This window comes from Pseudoliparis swirei, chromosome 23 (genome assembly GCF_029220125.1).
Source record: "Pseudoliparis swirei isolate HS2019 ecotype Mariana Trench chromosome 23, NWPU_hadal_v1, whole genome shotgun sequence".
Taxonomy (NCBI): Eukaryota; Metazoa; Chordata; class Actinopteri; order Perciformes; family Liparidae; genus Pseudoliparis; species Pseudoliparis swirei.
Genome location: NC_079410.1, coordinates 605308 through 622807, shown reverse-complemented (window position 1 = coordinate 622807; position 17500 = coordinate 605308). Strand labels below are relative to the sequence as shown.

General features: G+C 55.2%; 2 protein-coding genes across 3 annotated transcripts in view; one reads left to right on the top strand and one right to left on the bottom strand.

Moving 5' to 3' along the window:
- The window catches only part of rdm1 (RAD52 motif containing 1), an 8779-nt gene extending 272 nt beyond the window's left edge, over positions 1 to 8507 (top strand). Inside the window, exons 1-8 of one of the 2 annotated variants that reach the window (XM_056406322.1) lie at positions 1 to 450; positions 570 to 673; positions 5703 to 5780; positions 5839 to 5964; positions 6048 to 6198; positions 7927 to 8025; positions 8089 to 8162; positions 8288 to 8507. The exon at positions 1 to 450 is cut by the window's left edge and continues 272 nt beyond it. In XM_056406322.1, coding sequence (XP_056262297.1) covers positions 575 to 673; positions 5703 to 5780; positions 5839 to 5964; positions 6048 to 6198; positions 7927 to 8025; positions 8089 to 8162; positions 8288 to 8347 — 687 coding nt within the window. In that variant the 5' untranslated portion in view covers positions 1 to 450; positions 570 to 574 and the 3' untranslated portion in view covers positions 8348 to 8507. Of the gene's footprint in view, positions 451 to 569; positions 674 to 5600; positions 5781 to 5838; positions 5965 to 6047; positions 6199 to 7926; positions 8026 to 8088; positions 8163 to 8287 lie in introns of both variants that reach the window. The other variant, XM_056406321.1, reaches the window with a different exon arrangement.
- A 4173-nt stretch (positions 8508 to 12680) lies between these two features.
- LOC130188160 (integrin alpha-6-like) lies at positions 12681 to 16564 on the bottom strand. The gene is made up of 3 exons (XM_056406330.1): positions 16165 to 16564; positions 14658 to 14783; positions 12681 to 14470 (listed from the first exon to the last, which is right to left on the bottom strand). Exons 1-3 carry the CDS (start codon positions 16189 to 16191, stop codon positions 14264 to 14266), a joined length of 360 nt encoding a protein of 119 aa, XP_056262305.1. The 5' UTR covers positions 16192 to 16564; the 3' UTR covers positions 12681 to 14263.
- Between the last annotated feature and the right edge of the window lie 936 nt (positions 16565 to 17500).

The window sequence follows — 17500 nt, the reverse complement described above, 5'->3', positions numbered from 1 at the left end:
GTTATTGTTCTTGTAGCCGAGAGTTAAACTTTATAATAGTAACGCAATAATAACACGGAGACGGAAACCTCTTCATTCAGTCCGTATGTATTGCTCTACGCTCTCATACTTCCCTTCACAATAAAAGCCCCAGACATGCTTCCTGTAACGAGAACAGCTCTCAGTTCAGTGAGGCGATACGAACACCACGAGACTTCCGGCTACCTCGTCATTGGTCACTGTGACAGGCCCCGCCCCTTCCCGGAAGCGCGGTAAACTATGTTTGTTCGGCGCGAAGAAGAAAAAGAAGAAGAAGCTGAAGAAGAAGGCGACGACGCTACCGTTTACCGGGCTACCGTTTACCGGGCTACCGTTTACCGGGCTACCGTTTACCGGGCTACCGTTTACCGGGCTACCGTTTACCGGCGGGTTTCACCGGACCCCTGAAGCCAGACTCCGGTTAGAACACACGTGAGTCCCCATGTCGGAGTGACGTCATGACGTGTATTATGAAACCCAGAACCGACTGAGTCCTGCTCAGAGGACCCGCTGGAGTCTGGTTCTGGTCTCAGGTTCTGGTTGTCCTGCAGGTCTGATGGAGGTCGACATCCTGGAGTTCAAAGTCCCCGTAGAGAACCACAAGACCCTGTTTGTGTGGGACATCCAGCCAGAACTCACAGAGGCCCAGGTCTACGTGAGTCCACATGAGTCCACATGGGGGTCAGGTCTACATGGGTCCACATGAGTCCACATGGGGGTCAGGTCTACATGAGTCCACATGGGGGTCAGGTCTACATGAGTCCACATGGGGGTCAGGTCTACATGAGTCCACATGGGGGTCAGGTCTACATGAGTCCACATGGGGGTCAGGTCTACATGAGTCCACATGGGGGTCAGGTCTACATGGGTCCACATGGGGGTCAGGTCTACATGAGTCCACATGGGGGTTCCACATGGGGGTCAGGTCTACATGAGTCCACATGGGGGTCAGGTCTACATGGGGGTCAGGTCTACATGGGTCCACATGGGGGTCAGGTCTACATGGGTCCACATGGGGGTCAGGTCTACATGAGTCCACATGGGGGTCAGGTCTACATGGTGGGGGTCAGGTCTACATGAGTCCACATGGGGGTCAGGTCTACATGAGTCCACATGGGGGTCAGGTCTACATGAGTCCACATGGGGGTCAGGTCTACATGAGTCCACATGGGGGTCAGGTCTACATGGGTCCACATGGGGGTCAGGTCTACATGAGTCCCGGGGTCAGGTCACATGGGGTCAGGTCTACATGAGTCCACATGGGGTCAGGTCTCATGGGTCCACATGGGGTCAGGTCTACACATGGGTCCACATGGGGTCAGGTCTACATGAGTCCACATGGGGTCAGGTCTACATGGGGTCCACATGGGGTCAGGTCTACATGGGTCCACATGGGGTCAGGTCTACATGAGTCCACATGGGGTCAGGTCTACATGAGTCCACATGGGGTCAGGTCTACATGAGTCCACATGGGGTCAGGTCTACATGAGTCCACATGGGGTCAGGTCTCATGAGTCCACATGGGGTCAGGTCACGTGAGTCCACATGGGGGTCAGGTCTACATGAGTCCACATGGGGGTCAGGTCTACATGAGTCCACATGGGGGTCAGGTCTACATGAGTCCACATGGGGGTCAGGTCTACATGGGTCCACATGGGGGTCAGGTCTACATGAGTCCACATGAGTCCACATGGGGGTCAGGTCTACATGAGTCCACATGGGGGTCAGGTCTACATGGGTCCACATGGGGGTCAGGTCTACATGGGTCCACATGGGGGTCAGGTCTACATGGGTCCACATGGGGGTCAGGTCTACATGAGTCCACATGGGGGTCAGGTCTACATGAGTCCACATGGGGGTCAGGTCTACATGGGTCCACATGGGGGTCAGGTCCACATGAGTCCACATGGGGGTCAGGTCTACATGGGTCCACATGGGGGTCAGGTCTACATGGGTCCACATGGGGGTCAGGTCTACGTGAGTCCACATGGGGGTCAGGTCTACGTGAGTCCACATGGGGGTCAGGTCTACATGAGTCCACATGGGGTCAGGTCGTGGGTCCACATGGGGGTCAGGTCTACATGGGTCCACATGGGGGTCAGGTCTACATGAGTCCACATGGGGGTCAGGTCTACATGAGTCCACATGGGGGTCAGGTCTACATGGGTCCACATGGGGGTCAGGTCTACATGGGTCCACATGGGGGTCAGGTCTACATGGGTCCACATGGGGGTCAGGTCTACATGGGTCCACATGGGGGTCAGGTCTACATGAGTCCACATGGGGGTCAGGTCCACATGAGTCCACATGGGGGTCGGGTCCACATGGGGGTCAGGTCTACATGAGTCCACATGGGGGTCAGGTCTACATGAGTCCACATGGGGGTCAGGTCTATGGGGGTCAGGTCTACATGGAGGTCTATGGGGGTCAGGTCTACATGAGTCCACATGGGGGTCAGGTCTACATGGGTCCACATGGGGGTCAGGTCTACATGGGTCCACATGGGGGTCAGGTCTACATGGGTCCACATGGGGGTCAGGTCTACGTGGGTCCACATGGGGGTCAGGTCTACATGGGTCCACATGGGGGTCAGGTCTACATGAGTCCACATGGGGGTCAGGTCTCCATGGGTCCACATGGGGTCAGGTCTCATGGGTCCACATGGGGGTCAGGTCTACATGAGTCCACATGGGGGTCAGGTCTACGTGGGTCCACATGGGGGTCAGGTCTACGTGGGTCCACATGGGGGTCAGGTCTACATGGGTCCACATGGGGTCAGGTCTACATGAGTCCATGGGGGTCAGGTCTACGTGAGTCCACATGGGGGTCAGGTCTACATGGGTCCATATGGGGGTCAGGTCTCCGTGGGTCCACATGGGTCCAGGTCTCCGTGGGTCCAGGTCTCCGTGGGTCCACATGGGTCCAGGTCCACATGGGTCCAGGTCTCCGTGGGTCCAGGTCTCCGTGGGTCCATATGGGTCCAGGTCCACATGGGTCCAGGTCTCCGTGGGTCCATATGGGTCCAGGTCCACAAGTCTCCGTGGGTCCATATGGGTCCAGGTCCACATGGGTCCACATGGGTCCAGGTCTCCGTGGGTCCATATGGGTCCAGGTCCACATGGGTCCACATGGGTCCAGTGGGTCCATATGGGTCCAGGTCCACATGGGTCCAGGTCTCCGTGGGTCCAGGTCTCCGTGGGTCCATATGGGTCCAGGTCCACATGGGTCCACATGGGTCCAGGTCTCCGTGGGTCCATATGGGTCCAGGTCCACATGGGTCCAGGTCTCCGTGGGTCCATATGGGTCCAGGTCCACATGGGTCCAGGTCTCCGTGGGTCCAGGTCTCCGTGGGTCCATATGGGTCCAGGTCCACATGGGTCCACATGGGTCCATATGGGTCCAGGTCCACATGGGTCCACATGGGTCCAGGTCTCCATGGGTCCAGGAGGGCATGGGTCCAGGTCCATGGGTCCAGGTCTCCGTGGGTCCAGGTCTCCGTGGGTCCATATGGGTCCAGGTCCACATGGGTCCACATGGGTCCAGGTCTCTGTGGGTCCATATGGGTCCAGGTCTACATGGGTCCAGGTCTCCGTGGGTCCATATGGGTCCAGGTCCACATGGGTCCAGGTCTCCGTGGGTCCATATGGGTCCAGGTCCACATGGGTCCAGGTCTCCGTGGGTCCAGGTCTCCGTGGGTCCATATGGGTCCAGGTCCACATGGGTCCACATGGGTCCAGGTCTCTGTGGGTCCATATGGGTCCAGGTCCACATGGGTCCAGGTCTCAGGGTCTATGGGTCCAGGTCCACATGGGTCCACATGGGTCCAGGTCTCCGTGGGTCCATATGGGTCCAGGTCCACATGGGGCCAGGTCTCCGTGGGTCCATATGGGTCCAGGTCCACATGGGTCCAGGTCTCCGTGGGTCCAGGTCTCCGTGGGTCCATATGGGTCCAGGTCCACATGGGTCCACATGGGTCCAGGTCTCCGTGGGTCCATATGGGTCCAGGTCCACATGGGTCCAGGTCTCCGTGGGTCCATATGGGTCTAGGTCACATGGGTCAGGTCTCCGTGGGTCCAGGTTCAGTGGGTCATATGGGTCCAGGTCCATGGTCCCACATGGGTCCAGGTCTCCGTGGGTCCATATGGGTCCAGGTCCACATGGGTCCAGGTCTCCGTGGGTCCATATGGGTCCAGGTCCACATGGGTCCAGGTCTCCGTGGGTCCAGGTCTCCGTGGGTCCATATGGGTCCAGGTCCACATGGGTCCACATGGGTCCATATGGGTCCAGGTCCACATGGGTCCACATGGGTCCAGGTCTCCATGGGTCCAGGTCCACATGGGTCCAGGTCTCCGTGGGTCCATATGGGTCCAGGTCCACATGGGTCCAGGTCTCCGTGGGTCCATATGGGTCCAGGTCCACATGGGTCCAGGTCTCCGTGGGTCCAGGTCTCCGTGGGTCCATATGGGTCCAGGTCACATGGGTCCACATGGGTTCCAGGTCTCTGTGGGTCCATATGGGTCCAGGTCACATGGGTCCAGGTTCGTGGGTCTATGGGTCCAGGTCACATGGGTCACATGGGTCAGGTCTCTGGGTCTATATGGGTCCAGGTCTACATGGGTCCAGGTCTCGTGGGTCCATATGGGTCCAGGTCCACATGGGTCCAGGTCTCTGTGGGTCCAGGTCTCCGTGGGTCTATAGGGTCCAGGTCCACATGGGTCCATGGGTCCAGGTCTCCGTGGGTCCATATGGGTCCAGGTCCATGGGTCCAGGTCTCGTGGGTCCATATGGGTCCAGGTCCATGGGTCCAGGTCTCTGTGGGTCCAGGTCTCCGTGGGTCCATATGGGTCAGGTCACATGGGTCACATGGGTCCAGGTCTCCGTGGGTCCATATGGGTCCAGGTCCACATGGGTCCAGGTCTCCGTGGGTCCATATGGGTCCAGGTCCACATGGGTCCAGGTCTCCGTGGGTCCAGGTCTCCGTGGGTCCATATGGGTCCAGGTCCACATGGGTCCACATGGGTCCATATGGGTCCAGGTCCACATGGGTCCACATGGGTCCAGGTCTCCATGGGTCCAGGTCCACATGGGTCCAGGTCTCCGTGGGTCCAGGTCTCCGTGGGTCCATATGGGTCCAGGTCCACATGGGTCCACATGGGTCCAGGTCTCTGTGGGTCCATATGGGTCCAGGTCTACATGGGTCCAGGTCTCTGTGGGTCCATATGGGTCCAGGTCCACATGGGTCCAGGTCTCCGTGGGTCCATATGGGTCCAGGTCCACATGGGTCCAGGTCTCCGTGGGTCCAGGTCTCCGTGGGTCCATATGGGTCCAGGTCCACATGGGTCCACATGGGTCCAGGTCTCCGTGGGTCCATATGGGTCCAGGTCCACATGGGTCCAGGTCTCCGTGGGTCCATATGGGTCCAGGTCCACATGGGTCCACATGGGTCCAGGTCTCCGTGGGTCCATATGGGTCCAGGTCCACATGGGTCCAGGTCTCCGTGGGTCCATATGGGTCCAGGTCTCCGTGGGTCCATATGGGTCCAGGTCCACATGGGTCCAGGTCTGACGCTCTCTGGTCCTCAGGCGGGCCTGCTGGCCGTGTTCTCGGCCTTCGGGCCGCTCTACCTGCTCAAGGTGTGTCCTAACTCCGCCCTCCACCCTCCCGGGTTCTACGCCCTGGTGAAGTTCTACTCGGCGGTCCAGGCCTCGGAGGCCCAGCGGAGGACTGACGGGCGCCCCCTGATCCAGGACCTGCCCCTCAAGGTGGGTCAGGTCCTCTTGATGAGCGCCGTGCGGTTGCTATGGTAACTGTGTGTTTCAGGTAAGGCTGAGCTCCAAACACACTCACTTCCTGCCTGACAACAGCAGACCCCTAAGCCACGCCCACTGCCTGGAGCTGGCCAATCACTACTTGGGATTCAACGGCTGGACCTCTGACATCATCACAGTGAGCAACAGGACTTCCTGCGTTTGTTCTCCACGGTGACGTGCAGGTGAGGCAGCAGGTGACTTCCTGTCTCACGCCCTCAGCTGAAGGAGCTCCCGGAGGAGGAGGAGGAGGAGGAAGGTGGAGGCAGATGGAGGAGCCTGAAGTTTGGCTGTGTGCTGCAGCTCTCCTTCCCTCATCACGGCCTGACCACCAGAGGAGCAGCCATGGTGGAGGAGGGCTTCACCTGCACAGGTAGGGGGCTCACCTGTAGAGGGGAGGAGGAGGAGGCTCACCTGTAGAGGGGGGGAGGAGGAGGCTCACCTGTAGAGGGGAGGAGGAGGAGGCTCACCTGTAGAGGGGAGGAGGAGGCTCACCTGTAGAGGGGAGGAGGAGGAGGCTCACCTGTAGAGGGGAGGAGGAGGCTCACCTGTAGGGGGGAGGAGGAGGCTCACCTGTAGGGGGGAGGAGGAGGGGGCTCACCTGTAGGGGGGAGGAGGAGGAGGCTCACCTGTAGAGGGGAGGAGGAGGAGGCTCACCTGTAGAGGGGAGGAGGAGGAGGCTCACCTGTAGAGGGAGGAGGAGGAGGCTCACCTGTAGAGGGGAGGAGGAGGAGGCTCACCTGTAGAGGGGAGGAGGAGGAGGCTCACCTGTAGAGGGAGGAGGAGGCTCACCTGTAGAGGGGAGGAGGAGGAGGCTCACCTGTAGAGGGGAGGAGGAGGAGGCTCACCTGTAGAGGGGAGGAGGAGGAGGCTCACCTGTAGAGGGGAGGAGGAGGCTCACCTGTGAGGGGAGGAGGAGAGGCTCACCTGTAGAGGGGAGGAGGAGGAGGCTCACCTGTAGAGGGGAGGAGGAGGAGGCTCACCTGTAGAGGGGAGGAGGAGGCTCACCTGTAGAGGGGAGGAGGAGGCTCACCTGTAGAGGGGAGGAGGAGGCTCACCTGTAGAGGGGGGGAGGAGGAGGCTCACCTGTAGAGGGGAGGAGGAGGAGGCTCACCTGTAGAGGGGAGGAGGAGGCTCACCTGTAGAGGGGAGGAGGAGGCTCACCTGTAGGGGGGAGGAGGAGGAGGCTCACCTGTAGAGGGGAGGAGGAGGCTCACCTGTAGAGGGGAGGAGGAGGCTCACCTGTAGAGAGGAGGAGGAGGCTCACCTGTAGAGGGGAGGAGGAGGAGGCTCACCTGTAGAGGGGAGGAGGAGGAGGCTCACCTGTAGAGGGAGGAGGAGGAGGCTCACCTGTAGGGGGGAGGAGGAGGAGGCTCACCTGTAGAGGGGAGGAGGAGGAGGCTCACCTGTAGAGGGGAGGCTCACCTGAAGAGGGGAGGAGGAGGCTCACCTGTAGAGGGGAGGAGGAGGCTCACCTGTAGAGGGGAGGAGGAGGAGGCTCACCTGTAGAGGGGAGGAGGAGGAGGCTCACCTGTAGAGGAGGAGGAGGAGGCTCACCTGTAGAGGGGAGGAGGAGGAGGCTCACCTGTAGAGGGGAGGAGGAGGAGGCTCACCTGTATGGGGGAGGAGGAGGGGGCTCACCTGTAGAGGGGAGGAGGAGGAGGCTCACCTGTAGGGAGGAGCTCACCTGCAGAGGGAGGAGGAGGGGCTCACCTGTAGAGGGAGGAGGAGGAGGCTCACCTGTAGAGGGAGGAGGAGGAGGCTCACCTGTAGAGCCGAGGCGGAGGAGCCTCACCTGTAGGGGAGGAGGAGGGGCTCACCTGTAGAGGGGAGGAGGGGCTCATGTAGAGGGGAGGAGGAGGGCTCACCTGTAGAGGGGAGGAGGAGGAGGCTCACCTGTAGGGGGGGGGAGGAGGAGGCTCACCTGTAGAGGGGAGGAGGAGGAGGCTCACCTGTAGGGGGGGGGAGGCTCACCTGTAGGGGGGAGGAGGAGGCTCACCTGTAGAGGGGAGGAGGAGGGGGCTCACCTGTAGAGGGGAGGAGGAGGAGGCTCACCTGTAGAGGGGTGGAGCTAAAGACCTGGTCCTTGTGGTCTCTGCAGGTCCAGATGTTCTGCTCCAGAACCGGAAGAAGCTCCTGAAGAGGGCCAGAGAGAACGCTCTGGTCCAGGCCTTCTCCTCAGTCCTGCTCATAGTACTAGGTACCTGACCCCTGACCTCTGACCCGGTTCCATGGACTCACACCTGTGTCTCTGGGTCTCCAGGTGACGGCAGAGTGATGGTGGAGCTCCAGCAGACCTCAGATCAGTTCCTCGCGGAGCCCTCAGGACTCCTCCAGGTGAGCTCACCTGTTGTCGTTGTTTGTTGATGACACAAGGTAAACACGTTTGTGTTCCGTGACACGGGAAGAGCTGCACGTCAATAAGCATCACGAGCCTTAGCGCCCTGCTCTTTGCCTCGCAGGTGACTGAGGTTTCCTGGAGGGAGGCTGCTGCTGAGGAAGAGGACCTGCCGGTCTCCTAGAGCCCTCTGGGTCAACACAGGTGCATTGTGGGAGTCCCAGCCGGTCTCCTAGAGCCCTCTGGGTCAACACAGGTGCATTGTGGGAGTCCCAGCAGCTTCCAGAACAAGAGGATAAATACATGTGAACAATCATATTTAATAATAAATGTGTCGATGATGATGTCAGCTGGTCTTCATCAGGAGGTACAAATACACCAAGTACTACCTCAAGTACTTTAATATCATCAGGAGGTACAAATAATGATATGTAGTGTATATATAATTATAAATGTAATATATTTATATATATAATATGAAATATTTATAATTAAATGTAATTTATATAATTATGTAATATATATATATTTACATATGTATATACATACATATATTTATGTATATACATATATTTGTATATTTACCTTCGCATTGAAAATGCCGGAAGGTTATGTTTTGATCGCCGTGTGTTTATTTATTTATTTATTTATTTGTATGCGTGTTATTCGCAAAACTCAAAAAGTATTGAACCGAATCGCATGCAATTTGGTGGGATGATTGTTTATTATCCGGGGACCAGTTGATTAGATTTTGGGATCGATCGGGTCAAAGGTCAAGGTCAAAGGTCATGAACAGGTCAAAATCTTTCGCAGAACTCAAAAAGTATTGAACCGAATCGCATGAAATGTTGTGGGATGATTGTTTATTATCCGGGGACCAGTTGATTAGATTTAGGGATCGATCGGGTCAAAGGTCAAGGTCAAAGGTCATGAACAGGTCAAATCTTCTTGAATCACATGGAATTTGGTGGGATGATTGATTATTATCCGGGGACCATTTGATTAGATTTTGGGATCAATCGGGTCAAAGGTCAAGGTCATGGTCATGGAAAGGTCCAAATCTTTTTTTTACCATAGCACGATACATTTTTGTCCAATTGGCATGCAACTAATGCCAAAATGTTCATAATTCAATGCCCAATCTTGTGATATGCGAAGGTATGCGCTCTACCGAGTGCCCATTCTAGTTATATATGTATATACTAGGGATGCTTTGATCTGATCGGAGAGGTCAGAGGGGATCCTCACGCACCGAGCGGCGTCCCCCGAGATGAATCTCTGGGTCGACTCACATGACCAGGTCCCCTATAGAGGGTCTCACGTGACCAGGTCCCCTATAGAGGGTCTCACGTGACCAGGTCCCCTATAGAGGGTCTCACGTGACCAGGTCCCCTATAGAGGGTCTCACGTGACCAGGTCCCCTATAGAGGGTCTCACGTGACCAGGTCCCCATAGAGGGTCTCACGTGACCAGGTCCCCTAGAGGGTCTCACGTGACCAGGTCCCCATAGAGGGTCTCACGTGACCAGGTCCCCTAGAGGTCTCACGTGACCAGGTCCCCATAGAGGGTCTCACGTGACCAGGTCCCCTATAGAGGGTCTCACGTGACCAGGTCCCCTATAGAGGGTCTCACGTGACCAGGTCCCCTATAGAGGGTCTCACGTGACCAGGTCCCCTATAGAGGGCCTCACGTGACCAGGTCCCCTATAGAGGGCCTCACGTGACCAGGTCCCCTATAGAGGGCCTCACGTGACCAGGTCCCCTATAGAGGGCCTCACGTGACCAGGTCCCCGAGGGCCTCACGTGACCAGGTCCCCTAGAGGGCCTCACGTGACCAGGTCCCCATAGAGGGTCTCACGTGACCAGGTCCCCATAGAGGGTCTCACGTGACCAGGTCCCCTATAGAGGGCCTCACGTGACCAGGTCCCCTATAGAGGGCCTCACGTGACCAGGTCCCCTATAGAGGGCCTCACGTGACCAGGTCCCCTATAGAGGATCTCACGTGACCAGGTCCCCTATAGAGGGTCTCACGTGACCAGGTCCCCTATAGAGGGCCTCACGTGACCAGGTCCCCTATAGAGGGCCTCACGTGACCAGGTCCCCTATAGAGGGTCTCACGTGACCAGGTCCCCTATAGAGGGTCTCACGTGACCAGGTCCCCTATAGAGGGCCTCACGTGACCAGGTCCCCTAGAGGGCCTCACGTGACCAGGTCCCCATAGAGGGTCTCACGTGACCAGGTCCCCTAGAGGGTCTCACGTGACCAGGTCCCCATAGAGGGTCTCACGTGACCAGGTCCCCTATAGAGGGTCTCACGTGACCAGGTCCCCTATAGAGGGTCTCACGTGACCAGGTCCCCTATAGAGGGCCTCACGTGACCAGGTCCCCTATAGAGGGTCTCACGTGACCAGGTCCCCTATAGAGGGTCTCACGTGACCAGGTCCCCTATAGAGGGTCTCACGTGACCAGGTCCCCTATAGAGGGTCTCACGTGACCAGGTCCCCATAGAGGGTCTCACGTGACCAGGTCCCTATAGAGGGTCTCACGTGACCAGGTCCCCATAGAGGGTCTCACGTGACCAGGTCCCCTATAGAGGGTCTCACGTGACCAGGTCCCCTATAGAGGGTCTCACGTGACCAGGTCCCCTATAGAGGGCCTCACGTGACCAGGTCCCCTATAGAGGGTCTCACGTGACCAGGTCCCCTATAGAGGGTCTCACGTGACCAGGTCCCCTATAGAGGGTCTCACGTGACCAGGTCCCCTATAGAGGGTCTCACGTGACCAGGTCCCCATAGAGGGTCTCACGTGACCAGGTCCCCATAGAGGGTCTCACGTGACCAGGTCCCCATAGAGGGTCTCACGTGACCAGGTCCCCATAGAGGGCCTCACGTGACCAGGTCCCCATAGAGGGTCTCACGTGACCAGGTCCCCATAGAGGGTCTCACGTGACCAGGTCCCCATAGAGGGTCTCACGTGACCAGGTCCCCATAGAGGTCTCACGTGACCAGGTCCCCATAGAGGGTCTCACGTGACCAGGTCCCCTGAGGGCCCCACGTGACCAGGTCCCCCATAGAGGGCCTCACGTGACCAGGTCCCCATAGAGGGTCTCACGTGACCAGGTCCCCTATAGAGGGTCTCACGTGACCAGGTCCCCTAGAGGGCCTCACGTGACCAGGTCCCCTATAGAGGGTCTCACGTGACCAGGTCCCCTATAGAGGGTCTCACGTGACCAGGTCCCCTATAGAGGGCCTCACGTGACCAGGTCCCCTATAGAGGGTCTCACGTGACCAGGTCCCCTATAGAGGGTCTCACGTGACCAGGTCCCCTATAGAGGGCCTCACGTGACCAGGTCCCCTATAGAGGGTCTCACGTGATCAGGTCCCCTATAGAGGGTCTCACGTGATCAGGTCCCCTATAGAGGGTCTCACGTGACCAGGTCCCCTATAGAGGGCCTCACGTGACCAGGTCCCCATAGAGGGTCTCACGTGACCAGGTCCCCATAGAGGGTCTCACGTGACCAGGTCCCCATAGAGGGTCTCACGTGACCAGGTCCCCATAGAGGCTCACGTGACCAGGTCCCCTATAGAGGCTCACGTGACCAGGTCCCTATAGAGGGTCTCACGTGACCAGGTCCCTATAGAGGGTCTCACGTGACCAGGTCCCCTATAGAGGGCCTCACGTGACCAGGTCCCCATAGAGGGCCTCACGTGACCAGGTCCCCATAGAGGGCCTCACGTGACCAGGTCCCCATAGAGGGCCTCACGTGACCAGGTCCCCATAGAGGGCCTCACGTGACCAGGTCCCCATAGAGGGCCTCACGTGACCAGGTCCTATAGAGGGCTCACGTGACCAGGTCCCCTATAGAGGCTCACGTGACCAGGTCCCCATAGAGGGTCTCACGTGACCAGGTCCCCTATAGAGGGCCTCACGTGACCAGGTCCCCTATAGAGGGCCTCACGTGACCAGGTCCCCTATAGAGGGTCTCACGTGACCAGGTCCCCTATAGAGGATCTCACGTGATCAGGTCCCCTATAGAGGGTCTCACGTGATCAGGTCCCCTATAGAGGGCCTCACGTGACCAGGTCCCCTATAGAGGGTCTCACGTGACCAGGTCCCCTATAGAGGGCCTCACGTGACCAGGTCCCCTATAGAGGGCCTCACGTGACCAGGTCCCCTATAGAGGGTCTCACATGAGGCGGAGCTGTGCGACCACATAGATATATAAATACATATACATATATACATACAGGACTGTCTCAGAAAATTAGAATATTGTGATGAAGTTCTTTATTTTCTGCAATGCAATTAAAAAAACAAAAATGTCATGCATTCTGGATTCATTACAAATCAACTGAAATATTGCAAGCCTTTTATTCTTTTAATATTTAATAATTTTTTAATTGCATTACAGAAAATAAAGAACTTTATCACAATATTCTAATTTTCTGAGACAGTCCTGTATATATACATACATGCATACATACATACATATATACAGGACTGTCTCAGAAAATTAGAATATTGTGATGAAGTTCTTTATTTTCTGTAATGCAATCAAAAAAACAAAAATGTCATGCATTCTGGATTCATTACAAATCAACTGAAATATTGCAAGCCTTTTATTCTTTTAATATTGCTGATTATGGCTTACAGCTTAAGAAAACTCAAATATCCTATCTCTAAATATTAGAATATCATGAAAAAGTATACTAGTAGGGTATTAAACAAATCACTTGAATTGTCTAATTAACTCGAAACACCTGCAAGGGTTTCCTGAGCCTTGACAAACACTCAGCTGTAATAAATCTTTTTTTTTACTTGGTCTGAGGAAATATTAACATTTTATGAGATAGGATTTTAGAGTTTTCTTAAGCTGTAAGCCATAATCAGCAATATTAAAAGAATAAAAGGCTTGCAATACTTCAGTTGATTTGTAATGAATCCAGAATGCATGACATTTTTGTTTTTTTAATTGCATTACAGAAAATAAAGAACTTTATCACAATATTCTAATTTTCTGAGACAGTCCTGTATATATCCTCAGTCTTGTAACTCATACTGAACATGCTGTCCATGTCTCGTGGTCCCCCTTGAGGTGGTCCCCCTTGAGGTGGTCTAGTCCTTCATTGAGTCCAGCTGTGTTGAGCGTGATGGACTTGATGAGGTCTTGCCGGTCTAGGAGACCTGACAGCTCTGTGTGGCAGAGCCAATGAGGACCACGAAGGACCTGGACCAGGTTCAGAGACAGGACTAAGGCTCAGACCTGGACCAGGTCCCACCAGAAGGTCTGCAGCAGGTTCCTCAGAGCACAGGGGCCTCCAAAACTCTTCCTGGACCGGTCCAGCCAGACTGAGCCTTGGTGAGAGGTCCAGAAGAACCAGAGCCCCTGTGGCTCCAGAGACAGACAGGAGGCGTGGATGGGATCGGCCTTAGATTTCTAAAATAAAAACCAAAGGATCCTTTAGCACCTGAACGCACCACGAGGCGGCCCTGAAGGCAGCGTGGCCATGTTTGGTTGCTAAAGGCGCGCTGGCCCTTTAACTGTGACCACTTCACCAAATCAATCTTTCCATTGATCCATCAAACCTGCTGATCAGTGACGACCAATGAAACGCGTCCCTGACAGTCATCATGGCAACAGGACCAGCTGGACCAAGAGAGTCCAGCAGGTTCTACATGGCAGTGTGTTAGTCTGGTTTGGTCCGGTTCAGGTTGTGTTGGTTCAGGCTGTGTTGGTCCGGTTCAGGTTGTGTTGGTTCAGGCTCGTTTGGTCCGGTTCAGGTTGTGTTGGTCCGGTTCAGGTTGTGTTGGTTCAGGCTGTGTTGGTCCGGTTCAGGTTGTGTTGGTCCGGTTCAGGTTGTGTTGGTTCAGGCTGTGTTGGTTCAGGCTGTGTTGGTCCGGTTCAGGCTGTGTTGGTCCGGTTCAGGTTGTGTTGGTTCAGGCTCGTTTGGTCCGGTTCAGGTTGTGTTGGTTCAGGCTGTGTTGGTTCAGGCTGTGTTGGTCCGGTTCAGGCTGTGTTGGTCCGGTTCAGGTTGTGTTGGTCCGGTTCAGGCTGTGTTGGTCCGGTTCAGGCTGTGTTAGTTCAGGCTGTGTTGGTCCGGTTCAGGCTGTGTTGGTCCGCTTTGTGTGCTTCTCAGTCCAGGAGGTGACCCATTGTTTGGGTGCCTTTCTGGTTCTGGATGAGTAGACTTGGTCTTGGATCAGGAAATCGTCAGAGTCACGAAGCTGCTGCTGCTCGTCTTTACCCATAATCCTCCCCTGGTGGAGCGCCGCGTCACGCCACGCACCGCCACGCACGAAGAACCCGCACTGCAGGAACACAGAGACCTGGGGTGAGGTCACATATCATCCTGGTCCAGACTCAGAGCTCCTGGTCCAGACTCAGAGCTCCTGGTCTAGACTCAGAGCTCCTGCTGCTGGTTCTCCTGAAGAACCCACACTGACCAGCAGGGGGCGACACAACAGCACTTTACCAACCGGGAGTTGATCAGTTTACCTTCCAGAGCAGCAGGCAGATCACAGCCAGAAGGGAGACTCCAGCCAGGACGGAAACCACAAGGATCCACATGGGGGCTCTGGACCATGGCTGCTTGCCCGGGTCGGGGAAGAGGTGGAATTCAATCTGCAGAGGAAGAACATTGTGATTCAGGGTCAGGGTTCAGGAGGTAGTATACAATCCAAATCTGCTCTGAACTGGTTTTAGGACCGGGTGGTTTACATGTGGTCCTGTGTCATTGTGAAGAAGGACCGTCGGGCCTCAGGGACCAGGAAGCTGTAACTTCCCCACTTGGGAACCACAACGTTTGTGTTGGAGCCAAAAGTGTTCATATTAATCTGATTTATTGAAGGGACCGTAATCAGTGGCGGTTCGTCCATAGAGGGCGCTAGGGCGCCGCCCCTCTTAAAATTTGTAGATGAAAAAAAAAAAACATCCTGTCAAAAAACATTATATGCCAAATCATTTAAATAGTAAATATACCGTGTTGACACGCTAAATGTGTGTGGGAGACCGTCAGCCTGTCAACAACCACTTAAGTTAATGTGAAAAAATATAATATATCGCCATTATCACGGAGAAGCCCCTCCCCTTTTTCGAGGCGATCTAACGTGTGTGTGCGGCATCGATAAAACATTTCAGTCATTTCGGCAAGGACGGCTTCTCATTGGAGGATGAAACGTGAATCTTGGGTCGCAAAAATGTGCGCTGGCCAATGACATTGTTTCTTATTTCACGTGACTGGACTATTCAGCCAATCAGAGACCGGTATCGTTCCCTCAGCCAGAGAGCTCCACGGAGCTACGGGAGCTGTTAGCTAACGGAGCTGTTAGCTGGAGCTCAGTGAGTAATGCTGTTTAGTTTCCCCTGTCTGTTGTTCCAAAGGGACTGAAACTCTCTGGACTACAACGGGGGAGGGGTCTAAAGAGCTGCAGACAAGTGGAAAGCACGAATCTTGCCGCAGTTATCTAGCTAAGAGCATGGAGCTAACGAGCTAACAGCATGAAGCTAACGAGCTAACAGCATGAAGCTAACCCTGTTTACAGTCAGCAGAAGGAGACCGAACTGGCATCGAAACACAACGAAGAAGTTCTGAAAAACAGACACATTCCCTCCAGAATAATGGAAACAGGTTACAGACATGATGGACTTTAACCAGAGTAAAGTGACCACTTTAAAGAGAGGAGCTACTTGTCTTTACAGTAGTGGGTCGACTCTGTCCCCCAATGTAACATGTGATCTCTCTCTGGCTCTATTCTGCTCTGAACCTCTTTTATTTAGCAAACCTCTGAAACCCAACCCAATGTTCCTTAAAGCTGCTCTGAGCCTCTCATGCCCAACGTTACAGTGTGTTGATAGTTGTTATTGGACGTGTTGAGCACGCTGTGTTCTTGAAATAAAGCTTTGTTTTTTACTATATTCTACTCAAAACCTCTTTTCTTCTCATTGTTGAGTGATATTTAAACTGCGCCCCCCCCCCAAAAAAAATTCACCAGCCGCCACTGACCGTAATGTCTAGGTTCCGGCAAAACATCAGAAGAGACGCACTTTGCCTGTGAGGAGAGAGAGATATTGTGTCTGCAGCTCAAGGGCAGCTACACGCCTGACGGTATTCATGTTATCAGTATTTACACATACCAAGAGGCACGGCCAACAGACAGCCCCACCCGGGGGTAAGAGGGAATTCTCATGAGAAGATAAGAGTCAAGGAGATCTCATGGGGGGGGGGGGGGGGGGGATATGCACCTGTGACGAGATCTGGGTATAAAAGATTGAATCTTAATGTGAGGGGTGTGGTTTCTGGGCCTCGACTTGCATGTTGAGGAGAGTTCCCCGTGTGATTGCAATCGCTGGTGAGCGTTTGTACTTTGCTTGTGATCAGTGAATAAACGTGTCTCCCTGAAGGAGAGAACTACAGCAGACTGGATCGTATTATTGTTGAAGCTCTTCCAGGCGGCCAATTCTGAATTGGTGCAGAAAAATCCAACACTGTGAGCGTCAAGATGGCGCTTGATGGCAGCCTCGATGTTTCGCTCGTTTTTTTTTTTTCTCTTCTATTTTTTATTTTGTAAACGTTTTTGCCCGTTTGTTTATGCTTTTAGCTCTGTGGTTACTCTCACTAGAGCGTAAGCTTTGATTACCGTTGACCACTTAACAAACGTTCAAAGACTGATGAACCAGCTCGCCCCAGGACTTCCGTGTTTGGTCCATCTTGCCGTTTTGTTCTGCAACTGAACGGCCGGTCTTTTCACCTCTGGCTGCCACGTCGCTAGCCAGCACGAGCCCACCGGTCTCACCTGCCGTGATCTCTCCGTTCCGGCGCGGTGAACAGACCTGGGTTGGTCTCGCTAGCCACCACCTGCATTCCCCGGACAGGATGGTCAGGCTGGTCGCCCCTCCAGGCCGTCACTCCTCCTCACCGGATTGCTGCCGTCTTCCCGCTGGAATGCTGGGGATCATTTCGCTGATTCTCCAGGGCTGCACATCGCTTCTCGTCTCGCAGCCGGTCGGCTCTTGGTCACAGGCTAGCGTGACGCTCGTCCTCCCCTCCATGTCGCCGCTGGACGCCGTGTCCGATCTTTGCGGCTTCAGTAACTCCCTGCGCCCGGACTGCTGGGTCCTTCTACAACAACATGGTATACTTCGCCAAAACCATCCTTCACACAGAGGATCTGGCCGCATGTCCACCTACAACTTCACGTCCCGAAACTCCATCCCATCACTCTGGTCCTGTCGCAACCGTACTTCCTCATTACGCCACCACAACAAACAGCACGTGAATCTGTCCAATCTCCGCCCCCTTCCTCAGTCCTCACAGCCTATCACAATGCAGCGTCACCTGA